This window comes from Apostichopus japonicus, chromosome 12, assembly GCF_037975245.1.
Source record: "Apostichopus japonicus isolate 1M-3 chromosome 12, ASM3797524v1, whole genome shotgun sequence".
NCBI lineage: Eukaryota > Metazoa > Echinodermata > Holothuroidea > Aspidochirotida > Stichopodidae > Apostichopus > Apostichopus japonicus.
In genome coordinates, this window is record NC_092572.1 from 23,967,062 (window position 1) to 23,987,687 (window position 20,626).

A 20,626-nucleotide genomic window follows, 5' to 3' on the forward strand; every position below is an offset into this window, starting at 1 on the left:
TACGTGCGTAATTAGTGGGGCAGGCGACAGTACACCACTGTAGTCTGTATATATATATATATATATATATATAAATATATATATATATATATATATATATATACACACAGTCACCTTCATGAATAAACAATGATAAATAAGAATAAAACTACATTGAAAATATTCATACTTACGGGGAGAGTTTCAGTACATTCTTGCTGGCCATCGTCTTTGATTTTGGGTGCAGATATTCAATTTGTTATAGATTCAGATCTGGAAAAGAAATACATGTTTACAAAATTAAAAGGACTGCATTTGTCGGTTCATTGGATCTTGGTCGCCAATAACTATTTATAACTAAATGACTATCTATATTTAACTAAAATTCATAACTGCAGTTTTGTGCCTTACCACATCTGCCTGAGTTAATGCAATTGGTTGGGATGTGAGTGGGGCGTGTATGGGGAGATGGTTACACTGTACCAAAACTGATCGTGAAAAAGAAAAGCTTTGTATGTAACCAAACTTTTATGTTGATATTAGTTACAGCATTTGTATGCATTTGTGTATGATGTGATGGTATTATGAAATGTTATTAGAGAAACAATGTACAGTAAAGGCAATTCATACACATGGATATTACAATTCCACAATGCAAGTTACCAGTATATTGACCCTCCTTGGTTCCTGTCTTCATGTCAACCCCACCCCCACCCCCTCTCTCACTCATTTGATGAACAATACAACAAGACTCTCTCACATACTATCCATACTTGCTACAATGTAACAAATGGTGGCAGACTGTATATTTACGTATCTTGTTTATACTCCTGTAGGGTTCAGTTACCATGGAAACAAACTGCATAAATTATGACACAGATGAGAAGCTTTAATATTTATGTTGATAAATAAGCATTAATATTCTTCGATTTAAATTTCCAGTAATAAATTCAAAACTTATGTGCTAAATAGAAAACATGTTGGGAATCAACGCAGTCCGCTATGACATCATCACTATGGCTCATAAAGTTTGAAGTACGGGAATCTTGAATTTGAGAGACCTCGTAACCTGTGATATTTCATGTCAATACAAATGCATTCAAACAATGTAGTTATTCTCGTTTACAACACTATCAGCTATTTTGTTTTTTGGTCATTCACATAGTGTTTTAATAAATCAAATTTTCTTGCAATCTTGCTATGTAATCAACTTAATCATCCTGGATATTCTTGACTTGGAATATAGTTAACCAACAGTTTACCTCATTTTGTCCTTATACCTCATTTGATCACGTGACATTTGCAATTTTACAATAATAAATGCAGTGTAGACATGTGGTCTGCAATACTTGCTTATTTTTAAAGGATTCAGTCGTATATTATTTGGTATATGAATAATGGCAACAATGCTGTTTAGGTTATTTGACCTTTGACCACCAACCCTATGATGACATTAGACATGCAGGCACTACATCCAATACCCATGTACACACCCAGCAAGTTTGAAGCAATCGATCTTACGGTTTATTAGTTTTGATTCACACACATACACGAACACACATTACTTATTGACCCCCCACTTCAAAGATGTAAGTCTATCCTATGTTCTTTTGCTACCCTATGTTACCCCCCCCCCCCCCATTAAGTAAAACCAACTCGTCAGGTTTTATTTTAGTACCTTAAAGGGGTGTGAGGTGGACAGCAACTTTAGTTATATAATTCTTCCAAAAATTTACTAGTGATTACAATTTCTCATCGTCAGTACACTCCGTTTAGGGATAAGATTATAAGAAAGCTATATTGCCTGAAGTAAAGGAATTAAACAAACATTTAATACTCCCACACTTCATTTCTTTATTTGTCCACACACCTTAAGATACTCCATACCCCATTGTACAAGTCAAATAATTACACACGGTTTTACTAAAGCACTGCTGTGCAACATTACACGTCACTGGTTACCACAGAAATTATTCATCAGATGAAAGCCCAATTTAGGCTTTGTGAAGTAGTGCCATTTGAGTAAGATCATTGAACTGTGAAACAATTGCACCATTGGGGATTCCCAAATGTTGCAACCTAAGCTCAGAGTTATGGAACTACTTCTAATTACTAAATTTAATCACTTTAAAGTTTTGCAGAAAATTCTCGAATGGTTTACTGAAAAAAGAAATATATTTGAACTATTTTATATATATATATATATATATATATATATATATATATATATATATATATATATATATATATATATATATATATATTTATTTATTTATTTACACACACAGACACATACAAGACATTCTTTGAAACACAAACCAGCAATGGGAACACTGGCCATGTTATTCTTCTTAACAAGAGCCCAAGGGCACTGTGGTTCCTTGCTTGGGGTATATGACAATACACATAATATTATCAAGCAAGATTGGGCTCAAATAGTCCAAGTAATTGTGGTCCTACATGTTCCCATAAAGTAACCAACACTATAGCCAACACTTTTGTGATCACAAATGTGATCGGATTTTGGATCAAAAGGCACTTTTGAGATCTAAATATGGCGTCGAAAATGTAAGAAATATAATAGACCTACAAGCGTGTCAACAGATATGATAACATTGGTGACCTCAGATGACATGACCTTTAAGTTTCAAAATGTTCCACCACCCTGTTCACAACTTGTCCCAAAATATCAACCATGTCACACCTTGGCATTGAGATTAAATTGCATTAAATTAAAAAAAATTAACTTTGAACTTGTATACATAACTTCTCACACAAAGGTCACCCGAAGGTCAACCAATTAACATTTTTGATCGGTGAGACCTAAAGAGAGCATGACTGTAAAAATTCAAACATTTTTTCTTTGCCCATTTTCTCCCCCCAAAATAATACTTTTTTAACATTAGCTGACCTTTGGTGACGTTGGACCACATGACCGTTAAGTTTGAAAATATTTCCCTATACCATTTGCAACTTGTCCAAAAAAATAAACCTTGTCACACCTTGGCACTGGGAGTTATTGCATTAAATGTGTGAAAATTAACTTTGACCTCATATAACTTCGCACATGAAGGCCACATGGGGGTCAACCCATTAACATTTATGATCAGAAGGTACCTTTAACATCTGAAAATAGCATCGAAACTGTAAAAATCCACAAAACACGAAAAGGTCAAAAGAGGTCAAATTGAGGTCAAGGGTCATCCAGATGCGGGTCGACAATTGGATTACATTGAAGCAACTCCCAACCCTAACGGACAATTTGTTCTCAAGTTATCACAAAAATACTAGTTTTTTATCATTAATTGACCTTTGGTGACCTCTGATCACATGACCCTTAAGTTTGAAAATATTCCCCTATACCATTTGCAACTACTTTAAAAATATCAACCTTGTCACAACTTGGAACTGGGAGTTATTGCATTAAATGTCTGAAAATTAACTTTGACCTCATATAACTCTGCACACGAAGGTCACATGGGGGTCAACCTATCGACATTTATGATCAGAAGGTACCTTTAACATCTGAAAATAGCATCGAAACTGTAAAAATCCACAAAACACGAAAAGGTCACCAGAGGTCAAATTGAGGTCAAGGGTCACCCAGATGCGGGTCGACAATTGGATTACATTAAAGCAACTCCCAACCCTAACGGACAATTTGTTCTCAAGTTACCGCAAAAATACTAGTTTTTTAACATTAATTGACCTTTGGTGACCTCGGATCACATGACCGTTAAGTTTGAAAATATTCCCCTATACCATTTGCAACTTGTCCAAAAATATCAACCATGTCACACCTTGGAACTGGGAGTTGTTGCATTAAATGTCTGAAAATTAACTTTGACCTTGTATAACTTCGCACACGAAGGTCACACTGGTGTCAACCAATTGACATTTTTGATCCGAAGGTACCTTTGATATCCAAATCTAGCATCAAAACCAAACATTTCCTTCTTTGCTCATTTCCTCCCAAAATAAGCACATTTTTTCTAATGTGACCTTTGACCTTTTGACCTTGGTTTCAGATGTAGTTTGATCTCCTGATTCCAAAAAAACAAAACGACAAGTCTGTACAACCATCCTAACTCCGACCAAAAAACTTTGACCCCATATAACTTCGCACATAAAGGTCACACGGGGTCAACCTATTGACATTTATGATCAGAAGGTACCTTTGACATCTGAAAATAGCATCAAAACTGTAAAAATCCACAAAAACACGTAAAGGTCACCAGAGGTCAAATTGAGGTCAAGGGTCACCCAGATGCGGGTCGACAATTGGATACCATTGAAGCAATTCCCAACCCTAACGGACATTTCGTTCTCAAGTTATCGCAAAAATACTAGTTTTTTATCATTAATTGACCTTTGGTGACCTCGGATCACATGACCGTTAAGTTTGAAAATGCTCCCCTAACCAGTTCACAACTTGTCCCAAAATATCAATCTTGTCGCACATTGGCACTGGGAGTTATTGCAGTTTTAATATTTTCGGTTTTTGGACCATAACTGACCTTTGTGGGCACCAGAAACAATAGGGCACACCTTCTCCATATGGCGGATCTATAGTCCAAGTTTGGCCTCAATCCAACATTCCCTTATTCTTTTTGCTAAAGCAAGGAACCAAAAACAACACAGCAACAACAACTAATAATGAAGACGACAACATTTAATATGAAACATATACCTCTGGTGGCCTTAATTGATCTCCAATATGTCGTCAAATCTACTCAGGCCATAACAAAATGAAATAGGTCTATATTTAAAACAATTTAACAAAATGTTAACAAAAGTATGTTAACGTGTCCTCGGCAAAATTTTGTAACTGAATGAAATTGATAAAATAATGCAGACTTCTATTTTGGTTTAGGCTATACTTACTGACAGTTACAGTTTGCTGGCGTGACTTATCTGTATGCCTGGTATCGTTTGGATGTATGTATTGGTCAAGATGGTGCACTAGACTGGTGTTGTATCAGTACAGATGGTGCACTAGGCTGGTGTTGTATTGGTAACAGATGGTGCACTAGGCTGGTGATGTATCGGTACAAACGGTGCACTAGGCTGGTGACTGGTGACAAATGTAGGGATCCACTAACAAGAGAGAACACACTTAAGTCTGCTGGTAAGAGGAACAACGTGATTGAACCAAGAGGCAGCTCGAAACTTGTTAAAATAAATTTGCAAACTGTTTAATTAAGCAGATTAATTTTAACAGGTCTTACTAGCACGGTCTACGAAAGAGGAACTAACTAGCAAGGTCGGTTACACCCAAACTAAAGCTAGGGTTCGGTGAGCATTTTGAATGAGTGAGGGTTATTGCCATATATAGCCATTGTAAATCATTTCGAGGTGAAAAATATGTTTGTTCTACGCGTGAATACGGACCGTAACAAGCAAAATGCCCAGTCTTTAGCATTCAAGGAGTAACTTACAAAATATAGAACATAATAAAAGCCCACGCGCTAATCACATGATATGCAGGGAGGAAGTAGCAGTAACTGGTAAGAAAGTGTCGCATTCTAGCTAAAGAAGTCAACAAGTAACACTGTAGTTGCATTATGATCAGAGTGTGGTTGAGTCCTTGCCCACTTTGCATCTTCTGCTTGTCGTCTGAGGCCAGATAATAAATAACAGGTTCCTCAAACGTTTACATTGTATGAAAAAAACTCATCAATTGTTGTCTAGTAACAGATGTGTAATTATTTTATTTATTTATTTAACCTTCTCTTGTTGCTTGCTGTATACTTTGAGACATATACATGGAAAATGTGTGTGTATTTTGGGGAGAGTGGAGAAAAGTTATATATAATAACCAAGTACATTTTAAAACTGATAGGACCAAGTTTTGTGCTCATAATTACTAAGATGCAGTAGGCCTTGTGAACTATGTCACCAGGTTACCATGAAAGTACTTTTACATATTTGTGTTAAATATAACATAAGGCCTAAGAGAAGTTAAGATTATCTGCTACCATAATGAGATGATTAGTATAATCTAGACCTTATTAAATATTGAAATTAAAGTATTGTAATGGACTTTATGAGAAATTGCCAAAATAGGATGGTATTGATATGAAAAGTTTTGATCTTGTGAAAAATATTTGTTGCCGATAGTCCACTGTAGAGGAAAGAGTTCTTGCAGCGCTCTGCATTGATTGATGATGACATCTCATAGAACAGGTGAAGATATATCTTTGTGTACCAAGAGGCAAGAAAGACTCATTGTATGCCTGGTGATTTAACTAAGTACTAGTTAGAAATGAAATGACTACAGGAAAATTAAACAAGGAAGTTCTACAGACTAAGTCTACTACTGACTAACACTGACTTGGTCAGTAGAAATATACGGTATAAATATGTAAAATGACATTCTTGATTCATGCAAATATATGTTGGTATGTGTGTACGCATAAAACTATAGTGGCCTGTTGACTTATACACACACACGCGTACACGCACACACATATATTAAATACAAGAAATTCTATGAAACACAAACCAGCAATGGTAACACTGGCCATGTTATTCTTATTATCTATCAACTAATAATGAAGACCACAACATTGAATGTGAAACATATCCCTCTAATGGCCTTAATTGATCTCCAATATGCCGTCAAATGTTGACACATTTTCAAATTGCCCTGACCAAGACATCATGATCTAAGAATTTCAAACTACTCACGCTCTACAAAAATTGGAAAAGGTCTATATTTAAAACAATTTAACAAAATGTTAACAAAAGTAGGTTAACGTGTCTACGGCAAACTTTTGTTAACCGACTCAAATAGATTAAATGATGCAGGCTACTATTTTGGTTTGGGCTATACTCACTGTCAGTTACAGTTTGCTGGCGTGACTTATCTGTCTGGCTGGTATCGTTGGATGTATCGGTACAGATGTAGCATTAAGACTGGTGTTGTATCGGTATAGGTGGTGCACTAGACTGGTGACTGGTGACAAATATAGGGATCCACTAACAGGAGAGAACACACTTAAGTCTGCTGGTAGGAGGAACAAAGCGATTGAACCAAGAGGCAGCTCGAAACTTGTCAAAATGAATTAGCAAACTGTTGGAATGAGCAGGTTAATTTTGAACAGGTCTTACCAGCACGGTCTACGAAAGAGGAACTAAATAGCAAAGTCAGTTACACCCAAACTCAAGCTAGGGTTCGGTGAGCATTTTGAATGAGTGAGGGTTATTGCCATATATAGCCATTGTAAATCATTTCGAGGTAAACAATATTTTTGTTCTCCACGTGAATACGGACCGTAACAAGCAAAATTCCCAGTCCTTATCATTCAGCGAGTAACCTACACAATATAGAACATAACAAAAGCCCACGCGCTAATCACATGATATGCAGGGAGGAAGTAGCAATAACTGGTCCGAAAGTGTAGCATTCTAGCTAATGAAGTCAACAAGTAACACATGCAGTAGTTGCGTGATCAGCAAACTTTGTTTGATTCCCTGCCAAGGTTGCATCGCTGTATAGTCGTCTGTTTCATCGCCACTAAGACGACTACGTGTTACGTTGAGGTTTAACTCTGTACTATTCTGTGTAAGGAGCTAATTAGCCTTTGGTTTAAACAATGAAAGGCAAGTGGATTATTTAATGCAAAGTAAACAAAATATCTGTTGGTCAGTTTCTGTAAGTTAGAGGGTTAAAGTTATTCAATTACTCTCTGAAGATGAAGTTTACACCATTCATGATCTTGGCATTGAGGTTAATGATAACCAGCAAACTGAGAACATCCTTAATTTTCAGCTGTGATGTATTCTAAATAGCTTATCAATGTAAATGGTCAGAGAGTGTATGATTGTACATTAATATTTTAAAGGAATACCACCACACTTCAATAAAGCACAGTATATTTGGTATAGTTTGCGAGATACACAAGGAACATAAAAAGGCTATAACGGAGAGGGATGGCATGATAAGATGACTATCAAAGGAATAGCGATATACTTTAAATATTAACGCCATTGCCCTCCCTCCCCCTAGCTCCCGTAACCACCAGGGCGTACTCTCGCTAACCTCTGGGTTTTTTAAACACTGGAACAAGAGAGTACGCACCATACAGTTCCACAACAAGTTATAAAAGTGAATCTTCAAAGTAATGTGGTCTCTAGGTCTTTGCAAATGATTCACCATGTAAACACTACCATGAAAAGTCGGAAATATGAACACTCCTTATTATTTCTATTTTATTTATCATGACCATGTAAATTATTAGCTATGAGAACCATAAGTTTTTGTTAGTTGTTAAATAAATCTTGCTTCTTTGAAGGTCTAAATTGTCTTAATCGACCAAATGTTCGTACAAAATGTACTTCGCATCAACACACAAAGCAAAGCCCCAACACCCCCCCCCCAAAAAAAATTAAAAACCTAGTTGCTATCGTATCTAAAAACTGTTCTACTATTTGCTTTTTATTTACTTTTATGGTTCTTCAAGAGGGAAACCTACGGAGACACTTTTGCCGACCTTGAAAAATTGTGAAGAGGGACCGCAGATTCCATAGCCTGCAATGACTATAACGCGGATCGCAAAGTCGGTAATTACTATTACGGTTAGATTCGTCCAACACGGCAACATACAGAAACGATGCACTCAAAGCCAAAGACTTTGTTACTTGGCCAGCAACGGCTAGACCGTCATTTCTTAGATAGGTACTAGAGTCGTAGGGTCTGCACTGTTTGTTCAATGTTAGAAAAAAACATTCAACAGGTAGAATAAATTATCACGACGCATTAAATTGTACTTGGTACTATTAAATAAGTAAATGTTGATCATATTGTGTATTTAATATGTCTTTAAATGTTAAAAACAAGGTTGTGTTGATGCAGAAATTGTTAACCATAATCCATGTACCTGACGCTTTTTAGGTTAGTACCATTATGTTGACAGGGGTAACGTATTAAAGTTGGCATTTAATATAATATAATACACAAAAATGGAAATATCCATAACGAAAGTAACTGCTTGGAGAAAGTGACATATGAGGAGCACACATATTATACTGTATTTTGAAATTAATTTCTCATTCGACTACTCAAAAATGTATATTACATGCCAACCTTACACATTACGAGTATAACCATGTGACAAATCGTATGCGGTACAGGTACAGTGCCGTATATAGAGATATGGCCAACACGATTTTTGATTGGTCGAGAGATTTAAGCGCTCACTGGACTACACTATATACGGCTCTTGACAGGTAGGACCAACACCGCCGTCATTACCTTTTGGGAAACATTTCATACTTTACTTTTGATCTGAGAAAGGAGAACAAACGGACAGATTAATATCGACTCCTTGACACCAGAATTACACACAAAATCTGAAATTGGAAGGGCGTCCTCTAATTTTCCGAAAAGTTTTTCAAACGTCTGCTGTTGATTTGTGATCATTAACAGGTCGTATGAAGTGCGATGGTTAGGCAACAGATATTATACACGCGTATTAAGAGCAGAATAGCAAGAATAGTTAGAGCATGTGGTTGTTGTTCGTGGATTTGTTTGGATTTATCCAATGCAAAATAAGGGAAATCCCAAAACTCTTGACATTGGACAATAACCATACACTGTTACAGATATTAAAGTGCAAACGTATGGGGTATTTGGAGATTTTTTTTTACAAATATCAATCTTGTTCCGAATTTCAGAGACACTACCTTATCACATGTGTAGCCTTCTGTGTGTTTAGTGCTCTGATTTACAATCCTCAGTACGTCTCCGTGGTTTTAATGTTCATCGGTGTGTTCAGTACTGTGTGTATATATATATGCCCGCGCATGCAGTGCCAGACGATCGCGACGTCCCATGTAGTACCTTACTGTGATTGATTAGCAAACGGAATAATAATTTAAAGTGCATAAAAAACGTCGGCAATGGCCGGACTGTAACCGTATCGTTGTTGATTTTTTAAATTTTGGATTCAAAGAGGACTCTCACGGATTATTTCATGACTTAAAAAACTTTTTCGCAGATTCTGAAATTGTTCGATCGTGTGATACTTGTAGGTTGGTTATTACTAAGTATACACTGAAGACTCCAACTTAACATTACGGCTTTACAAGTAGACTGTACCAGTCCGGCTCTGCCACTATTGGGAACCATTTAAATAGGTAGATGTCTACCTTAAAACCAGGCCTAGCAGTATTCTTGTAGTCTACCAATCCTTTACTGCAAATATGACAGGTAGTTTACCACACTAGTATGTAGTGTAATTTATTTGGCTATCTATACTGTATGTGTGTGGTTGCCTGTCATCCAGTGTTATTTTCAAAGTAATCATAGTACTGCTATACTAGCAATTAATAATAATAATAATAATAATGAAAATATGAGTTTTCAACTGTGAACTATGTCACCATGTTACCATGATAGTAGTTTTACATATTTGTGTCAAATATAAAATAAGGACTAATGAAAGTTATGATTATCTGCTACCATAATGAGATCATCAGTATAACCTAGACCTTATTCAATATTGAAATTAAAATATCGCAAATGAACTTTTATGAGAAATGGCCTAGAAAGTTTTGATCTTGTGAAAAATATTTGTGTTGTGTATTTGTGTACCAAGAGGCAAGACGGACTCATTGTATGCCTGGTGATTTAACTAGGTACTAGTTACAAATGCAATGATTACAGGAAAATTATACTTATAAAGAAGTACTACAGACTAAATCTACTACTGACTAACACTGACTTGGTCAGTAGAAATATACTGTATATATAAAATATATAGATATATAGATATATGTGAGTCCCTAATTTTTTATTACAAAGTTGAAAAATATTTTGAAAGGGCTCTTTATTCAGGCAAGGTCATTTGTATATAGATTTATCTGTACAGACTGTTACACAAGGGTACAGTAGTGTACATCAACACACTCTATGTTACTTAGGGCATCATGCATATTCAGTGATATTATAAAAAGTTCCGACCTGCAGTAAGTAGATGATTACCATGCTTCGTAACTCACCTTTCTTCCAAGTTAAACAGTTTATTCAGCTTTAGACTGGTTTCTGTTAAAGCTGATTGTACTTATAAGAATCCATCCCCACCTTTGTGGATTTGATTCAGTTGACTTACTTTGCATTATGAAAACCTGTAAAGTAGCTACCATATAAATGCTGAGAACTTTAAATTGAGCTGTCACACCAGACATAAATTTGTGTACAACTAAATAGGGTTTTAAGTGGTATTACTCCATAGGAACAAAATTTGTTTACCGAAAACAGGTGTATTCAACTGTTTACAAAAGGTGCAACCATCAATGCCCAAAACGTTTCGAGCTCTGTAACACTGTAGCTGGTGGAAAGATAGCTGAAGACCACCTGTGTTTTGTGGACCTTTGAATATCTCTAAATATTTGGGCAGATTCGGAACAAATTTGACTATTGATTTCTAATTGTTTTCTCGTCCCTAAATTTAATGTTTGCTGCACTCCTCACTCACCTGTCTCTACTCTACTATTGTACTTTCATATGTATCTAGCCTAATTGTGAGATATGGCTCTCCCTGGTGTGAGATATGGCCCTAATTTATTTGAGGTATACAGTACACCTCCCTGTTGTGAGGCATGGTCCTCCCTGGTGTGAGGTATGGTTTTTGTGAGGTATGGTCCTTCTTGTTGTGAGGTATGGTTGTTCCTCTTGTGAGGTAAGTATTTAAGGTGTTAAATATGCTAGGAATCAGATTATGGTCACCTGCTGATGGTCAAATATTTAAAAGGATTGTCTGGTGGCCCAAAGAAGTTACCTTAAAAAATGATAAATATTTTTCCAAACATGTTGACAAAGTATGAGAACGCTAATGTTGCGTTTGACAGAGAAACGATTTTTTAATCGTTAAGGATGGACATTTCCAATATGATTTGAACAGTACAGAACATGGTGTCATCTACGCTAATGCAGATTGCGACATAACCCACGCTCCGTACAGTACCTACAGTAATCACAACAAAACTGCGTTTGTATACAGATTAATTTCTTCCTTAATTTTCGGTGAAATTTCTTATAAATTCGATATGTTTTCAAAAACTCCTTAAGCCGCCATATATGTAGTAGATCAGTGGTTTCGTGGGAAGGAAGTAGGTCTTAAAAGACGGGAGAAGGAACAGGGCAACAAGGAGGGCTGGATATCTTGGAATTCGGAGTCTACACCTAAACTGGGTGAATTGGCAGTCCTCCTTAAAACTAAATGTGAAACACCATTGTAAACAGCTAATCTGGCACTGTGCCAGACCTTGCTACCGTCCAAGTAAAAAAAAAGGGGGGGGGGCATGCAGGAAATGTGTAGAATGTTTGAAAATGACATGCGGGCGGTGCCAGAGGGCGTCAAGCAAAGGCTAGGACCGCCAGGGATAGACCTCATCTGGCTGAAATACATCAATGAAACTGCTGGCTATCCACTATTGAACACATTTAATCTTCATTAAAATCACTGGCCTCACATTTAATGTTCCTTGATTAGTGAAATGACACCTGATAATTTTAAGTTTCATATCAAGTTCATTCGCTCTATTTTCATTCTCTTCATGACTTTTCCACTTGTTTTCAACTTTTACACCATGTTTGCATTAACTTGGCATTTCAAAATCACAAATTATCAAAAGGTGGATCTCATTCATTTAAATTGCAATTGAAATGTGCAAAATGTTCATGCTTGGGTATTAAAATAAAATGCCCACATATATCAATGTGGCACTGTCTAAATTTCTAGCCTCTTCGAGGGAGGTGCAAAAGGATACATTATTGTAGACCATGTGCCTTTCTAGGACATCCTGAAAAATTACATTTGACATTTGGTAAAAGAAATAGTACAACTCCCTCTACAACTGGCCAGAACTGAATTTCAACCAGAAATCAAATTACTTAATGATTCCCTGCCTTATGGAAAGTAACATTCACCTCTCATACAAAGTTTGGAACTTGTAATACTATTGTTGACCAACGAGGGTGTTACCTGGGTAATCAGACTTACTCAGCCTTAAAGTCTTCTCTCCTTTGGTAAAAGAGCTCTATACTTATACTCATGGTTAAAACAATGGAAAAATTGGAGGCTGATAAGAGCAAAGTTTCTTTTACAGTAATACAGGACTGTACAAATTCCTCTCAGTTAAAAAAGTGACAACTCTGACACAGTACTACAACTTTGTTCTAACAACACTGTTTTATACATTATTATTATTATTAAACATTCCTTCACTAGGCCTAACTTCTACAATATCTCCGCCACTGCTAAGGCTTGGCTTGTCAAGTTTGTCGGGAGTGTTTGATTACATTATAACTTAAGGTTCGATTCACTGGTCTTAGCGAAAGTAGAATATACAGTAGAAACATGTACTGAGAGCCACTTCCACGAAACGCAACAAACTTCACTTCGAGTTTGACTAGGCTAGTCCTAGGCAGAGTAATTTGGAAAACAAGTTTTCACGAATCCCTCAATAAAACAGTGACTTTGCCTACCATAACCACAAGCTTAGAATGATTGCTTCGTGAAAGGTTGCGAGTGATGTCGAATGTGAGTATCGTTCTCCGCTTGAGAGCAGCAGCAAACAGGCGCAATGTTGTTGGTCGGCCCGAGGATGAAGGTCAAAAAGTATAATAGGCCTATTAATATAATACTAATAGCATAGCTGTCGCAATACAATACAATAAAGCCTATTGCATGCTAGGTATAACAAAAGATCAAATTACACATGCCAGTTGATTCTATGGGTTCTTCGTATCACGAAAACCATTTACTCAGGGGCGGCGATCTGTTTCAAATATTGGAGGGGGGGGGGGGACATTTGCTTGGATGCAGGCGAATTACTATCAAAGCGGAGCGCCACCATTGGTTGGCGCGCAGCGTACAAGAAAATTTCTGGTTTTGATAGCCCCCAGATCACCGGAAATGGCACTTCTCGGGCTTAAAAATGACCAACCAGATGTACACTTTTGCCTGAGAACCAAGTTTTTCCTAACAGTTTTTTTTTTCATTCATACCTTTTTTTCAAGATTGTCACCAGTCACACACCATGTTCGACCTCATTGCATCTCCAGTGGATCATTGCTGAGGTAATTCTACGTAACGCCCCACAAAACCCCTCAGCCCCACTTTTCAAGGTTTTAAGCCCATTATTTGTTCAGAATTTGAATAATAAATTCACTTCAAACATACCCATAATGTTACACAAAATTTCATCTATGGACAACCAGTATAGAAACCCCCCCCCCCTCAACCCCTAACAGACCGGTCAAAATTGCAAGAGTAGAGGGAAAGTATGATGAAGAATGTTGGTCAAGGAACTTTTGAAAATTCAGACACAGTTAAATTATTGGTGTACAAATATTAAAACCTCTTGTAACGGCTATTATAAAACTTCGATATCATAGAAAATACCAAAAAAATATGCTCGAGGGGGAAGGGCGGTCTCCACCTTTCGCCCCCCCCCCACCCTTGGCAACGCACCTGCGGTTAGAAATCTTGTAGGAAACAGGCCAAATTGGAAACCCAGTGAACCCATATCGATGTGGATCATATATATGATTGTACGTACTTATACTCATACACAAGAGGCAAACCAAATTTCATTACGGATGCGGTCCGTCTAGCTATTCATTTCGAGAGAAAAAAAGTAAAAACTACTTTCGGTCATATATAGTAACAAATTGTGACACGGTTAGACAGGCGCCTTGCGAGGAATTTGCCAAGGGAGGGGCAAAGCTTGTACCCAGACTTTCTAAGCGAAGCGCCACCATAAGTTGGCGCGAACCGCAAAAGAAAATTTTGGCCGAAAATGCCTCCCAGATCGCTGGAAATGGCACTTCCCAGGCCTTGTAAATTGCATCTAAGCATTTTCTATTTTGAAATTACTAGCGATATCATAAAAAAACCACAAAACATATGCTTTAAAAAAACTATGCCACCAATATTGGGGGGGGGGGGGATATTAGATACTATATCCCCCCACCTAAAATATTGGGGGGGACATGTCCCCCCGTCCCCCCCCCCCCCACCCATGATCGCCGCCCATGCATTTACTTACCACTCATACTGACATTTCTCCCAATTGAGTCCCGTATGTCTCTTTTCCGGGTAGAATCCTTAAAATTCTTGTCGGTTTTGTCGTACAGTGAAGGATTCTACCTCACAAATTCAACCAATTTCTCATTTTCCTCGTCCGCCATAATGATTGGTAGCTAGTTAGGGCATTTACAAAATTGTGACGTCAATATAAACAAACGCGCTGATTGGACATAACTTCGCAAATCAGATAGTCGTCCGATAAAAATCGCTCTGCTGACCGATCATAAAATATAAATCGGATCGGACTACTTTATCGGAAGACAATCCGGACCGAGATCGATGTAGTGTGACTGATAGGAAACCCACTCTTCCGATATTTTGCTGTAAAATTCGGAATCGGATTCCGATCCGATATCGTTGTAGTGTGACCGTGAGTAAATCGAGTATTTTCCCAATATTTTTATTTCCATCCATAATCTCCGGTCAAAATTGCACGAGAAGATGGAAGATTGTTTAGGAATGTTGGTAAGGGAAATTTCGAAAATCTAGACAGTGAATTTATTGGTGCATGGGCGCAGATCAATCGTGGATAATTGTGGAGACGCTTGTCTGTTCTCTGATACTATCTAAGTGGAGCGCGACCATGGGTTCGCGCGTAGCGTCGAAATTTTTTTCGTCAAATATACCTCCCAGATCACCGGAAATAACACTTCCCAGACCCAATGATGCTCCTAAGCCTCCTTAAGTTTTAGATCTTATGGCTTAGAAATTAAGTTTGGGGAAATGCATGGGCATCTGCAGAAAAAAATCAGGGGACAAATAATCCAAGTAGACTTTTGTATACGATGGGTCTGGTTTCGTAACTCATCGGGAAGCGATTAGAGGGGTGGGCGTAGGGTTGTGGGGCGCGCGTTTTCATGCAGGTGGGAACAATCTCAAGAAGTGATGTGTGCGTCCGCCCCTCCCCCCCCCCCCCCTCGCCGGCAATGATACACCTTTGGATCCACTACATGATATTAGCAGGAAATGTGCTCAATTCTCAAATCGCATGCGGAATTTTTTTATTTTATTTTTTAGATTCAGTGTATGAGTTATCGTACTAGGGGTGGGGTAACAATTAGCATTCAGTTCGCGTTGTAGCACATTTTATCTCTAGATGACAGTGTTGCATCGAAGGACATATGTCTAGTGCAGTTCGCATATAGATCCTGGGCTAATACCGAAATGCGTTGTTCCCCGACGAATAGGTCACAGCCACAATTGGTTTCATAGCACAATTTTACAATTGTTTAAGGCGTCCATACACACACACGCGCCATGATATATATATATATAAACATTAGTGAGAGAGGAAAATGGAAACATCAAAAACGGAGTTGTCGGTGTAAGGGGTAGGCTGAGGCGGCACCCCTTCTCGATCCTTCACTGGCTACCCTGTGTATATAATAGGGATCAGTGCTGTAATTATGTCACTGTTCCTCTTTCTCTTCCCGGTGTCTTCTTTTTATGTGCCTGTATATATATATATATATATATATATATATATATATATATATATATTGTAGGCTTATAACTATATAACTATTATATATATTCGAGGCTTATCACTTTCTCATGCCCCTATGTTGTCTCATGGCACTGTATTATTGAATGGTAACCACGGCTATACTAGCAGTGTATAATATGTGAAATTTCCCATATCACTTAAAAACCTTCGATCAATGCCATAAATCCATATTTCTAAATTGAAGCATGTTATTGACAGTAGCAGATTTTATTTACACATTCATGGGTGCATTATACAACCAAGTTTACATTCAGACAGTAGCCTGTATCGTATACATTGTTAGAGTCTGTCAGTCACGTTATTGATGTCATGTAGGTTGCCATGCACAGCAAGCCAAGGACGTTCCACTTAAATGGGAGGGTATGATTGTAAGTAGGAAGGGTGAGGGGGGAGCTTAAAGAGGCACAAAGAAACGTCTGATGCCGGTTATGTTGTAGTGACCGCACTGCAAGCGAGCCTATATATTCCCTCTCGCAAAGTGGAACAGCCTACTTATTTTGTTTGTAGACATTCTGTCGCCCAAATTTCTTGCTTATCTACACCCCCATTTATAGTAAACTTGAACAAAGAGGACCAGTGTCCAACGAGAGAAAGTTTTGGGGTCATAAGTTCAAGTGTAGAGCGACATATTTTTATCAGCCACTTCGTTCATAGAATCGGTCAGCGAAGGTTGTTCCCTAAGCCGTATAATACTACTTTATAACTACAATATATACCATTGCCTACACTACAGCGATAGCTGGCTAAAAAGGCCGATACTTCATATATTTTTCGTATATTCTTCGGGAATCCACCGGACATTTATGTGTGGGATGTAGCAATGCAACCCACCAATTACTAGCGGATTCAGTGATACATTTATTCATTTACAAGGATTTTTATATATGCGGACCTATCCTGGAACTGACAGTTCAAGTTCCCTGGACCGACGCAAGGAGGGTTAGACTAGACAGAACAATTATTAGAGGTTAGTAGTATTTATTATTATTATTTACAAGACCTCTAAATTGGTGACCCCGACGTGATAGTTTAATTCTTCCTTGTGAGTTTATCAGGATATTGACTGTGTGTACACGAGCAGTTCAGCCAGTACAGTATGTGTAGTCACATGACATTTCATAATTTAACTACGGTAGCTTATATACTTGCTTAGAATATCGGTCAAACCCGGCATGAACATTCATTTTCTATTCGTGGCGGATTCTCGTTCATATTCATTCGAGCGTTATTCATTACCAGCGAGTTACGACATAAACATAGACTATATTATTAAACGGGGAGCTACAGTCCAAGATTTATTATCACCGACATTATCCAAGCTCCGATATTATATCAGTGATAGTTGGGTAATAGTTAAAGTAGCTGCAGGCATCAACAATCTCACAGAATTTTCTAGTCGGGACTCCAGGGGAAAGCGCGCCCTGAAACCATCTCGCGTAACATCGCATGAGCTTTTCAACGAGTTAGAACGTTTCAAACATAGCGTACTCGCCACACACCCCAAGTCTATCGTATCATTCGCCACTATTCCACCTGCGTCTTTCTTGAAATTCCAACAGTATAGGAACTTACGATCGCCCATTTTCACGGCAGCCGAACTATCTACATTCCAACATCAGCACAATATAACAATTGACGCCATCAATCGGCAAATTAAGGAGTACAATCGTAACGCACCGAACATCATTCAGCCTTGGAATTTGTCTTGGCACACATCTATCCGCAAAGCCGACAAACGCCGATCCCGCTCCGGTCGTCCACTGCGTAGAATTCGAAACAATTTCACACACTTATATGACGGTCTACACGCGATTTCATCGATCAAGCGTAAGTGGCATATAGAGCTGGTCAAATCGTTCAGCAAGGAACTACAAGCACTTCAAGAGTTAAATTAAGCGGGTGTATCCTTAATATTCTATAACATTTCATGTAACTAAATTGTTTATGTCATCATGACCGATCCAGAGAAAAAAACCGAAACCCAGTCAAGACTCGCTGCAGTTAGTTTGAAACTACCTCCCTTTTGGCCGAACGATCCGACCATTTGGTTCGCACAGGTCGAAGCGCAGTTTACCACGCGTGGCATTACGTCAGAGCAGACGCAATACGCATACGTTGTCGCTTCCCTCCAGCCCGAGATAGCACAGGAAGTTAGGGATTTATTGTTGCACACGCCCGCCAAACAACCGTATTCTACATTGAAGTCCGAGCTAATTAAGCGAACAAGTGCGTCGGAACAAAGGCGGCTACATCAACTACTCATATCAGAGGAACTCGGCGATCGCAAACCGTCACAACTATTACGGCGCATGCGCCAGCTTCTCGGGGATAGCAAATTAGATGACAATTTTCTCCGCCAGCTGTTCTTACAACGACTACCGACTAATGTGCAGCTTATTCTAGCAACCACTAGCGAGACAATCGACGTTGAGCAACTTGCAGTCATTGCAGACAAAATCATGGAAGTAACCCCGTCTGTCCATCAGGTCTCGGCCATTGCATCTACCCCTACGGTTAATTCTGTCAATGCACCTTCTACAGAGATGGCAGAATTGAGGGAAATGGTCGCAGCTCTCACACTGAAAGTTGAGGCCCTAGGTAGACAGCAAGGTAACCGAACCAATAGGAGCCGGTCTAAACCGAGGGATGGTAAGTCATCCCAACGACGAACAAGGTCTCCGTCTTCTGAGCGTTCCCATGCTGGATCTCAGTGTTGGTACCACTGGCAATATGGTGCTGCAGCGGAGAAATGTACACCACCATGTAACTTTCAGACATCCGGTAACCAAAACAAGTCCCCAAACTCAACAGCCAGCGATTAGGAACGACGAATCGTCCTGGCGCATCATCCAGCAGTCGTTTATTTTATATCACTGACCGCCGGACAGGTTCCAGATTTTTAGTTGACACCGGGGCTGAGGTGAGCGTCTTTCCTGCGACAAAAGTGGAAAAAGGGAAACAGCCATTGTTTACCTTAAATGCCGCAAACCAGACACCCATCTCTGCCTTTGGTGAGAGGTCATTCACACTCGACATTGGTCTACGACGCGTTTATCGCTGGGTCTTCATACTAGCCGATGTAGCATCGCCATTACTAGGTGCTGATTTCCTCGCTCACTTTTCATTAGCCGTGGACGTCAAACATCGCAAGCTAATCGATCTCGAAACATCGCTCAGCGTAAACGTGCGCACTTCAACAGACACGTCGCCGAGTCCGTCTTATCGTATCTCCAATCTACAATCGCAGTATCACGCGTTACTCGACACATATCCGGACATCACCAGACCATGCTACAAGGAAACGGCAATCAAGCATAACATTACCCATCACATCATTACAAAGGGTACCCCTGTATTCGCACGGCCTCGTAGATTAGTGTCGGACAAATATCGGATTGCGAAAGACGAATTCGAACACATGATCCAACTAGGAATCGTCAGGCCCTCAGAGAGCTGTTGGTCTTCACCCCTTCACATGGTTCCTAAGAAGTCTGGTGACTGGCGTCCATGTGGTGACTATCGGGCCCTCAACAATTCAACCGTGCCCGATAGGTACCCCATACCACATATTCATGACTTTACATCTTCTCTCCATGGTAAAACCATTTTCTCCAAGATTGACCTTGTAAGAGCTTATCATCAGATACCTGTCGAGCCAGATGACGTTCCCAAAACTGCCATCACTACCCCATTTGGCATGTTCGAATTTGTGAGAATGCCATTCGGTCTCAGGAATAGTGCCCAGACATTTCAGCGTTTCATCGACCAAGTATTACGAGGCCTCCCATTCGTATATGCGTACATCGATGACCTGCTCATCGCTAGTTCTTCACATGAAGAGCACTACGATCATCTGCGACAACTCTTCGATCGCCTTCATGAACACGGAATAGTAATCAATCCTTCGAAGAGCATTTTCGGCGTTTCATCTCTGGATTTTCTAGGACATCACGTCGATGCAAGTGGCATTACTCCATTAACGGACAAAGTCAAAGCAATCACTGACTTTCCGCCACCTGATACACTCCGCAAGTTACGAGAG

The 20,626-nt window shown here is 38.9% G+C and overlaps 2 protein-coding genes across 8 annotated transcripts in view; one reads left to right on the forward strand and one right to left on the reverse strand.

Annotated features, from left to right (window-relative positions):
• The window catches only part of LOC139976942 (uncharacterized), a 179,773-nt gene extending 172,285 nt beyond the window's left edge, over nucleotides 1-7,488 (reverse strand). For 4 of the 7 annotated variants that reach the window (XR_011796329.1, XR_011796330.1, XR_011796331.1 and 1 more), the window contains exons 1-3: nucleotides 6,819-7,480; nucleotides 4,864-5,101; nucleotides 174-252 (exon numbers count right to left, since the gene is read on the reverse strand). Coding sequence is in view for 4 of the 7 variants with exons in the window: in XM_071985831.1 (XP_071841932.1) it covers nucleotides 174-205 (32 nt within the window). In the remaining 3 variants the exon portion in view is untranslated. Of the gene's footprint in view, nucleotides 1-173; nucleotides 253-4,863; nucleotides 5,102-6,818 lie in introns of all 7 variants that reach the window. The other 3 variants (XM_071985830.1, XM_071985833.1, XM_071985832.1) reach the window with 3 other exon arrangements.
• A 9,073-nt stretch (nucleotides 7,489-16,561) lies between these two features.
• LOC139976960 (uncharacterized) lies at nucleotides 16,562-19,455 on the forward strand. The gene has a single exon (XM_071985887.1). The coding sequence runs from the start codon at nucleotides 18,537-18,539 to the stop codon at nucleotides 19,404-19,406; it is 870 nt and encodes a 289-aa protein (XP_071841988.1). The 5' UTR covers nucleotides 16,562-18,536; the 3' UTR covers nucleotides 19,407-19,455.
• Nucleotides 19,456-20,626: the final 1,171 nt, after the last annotated feature.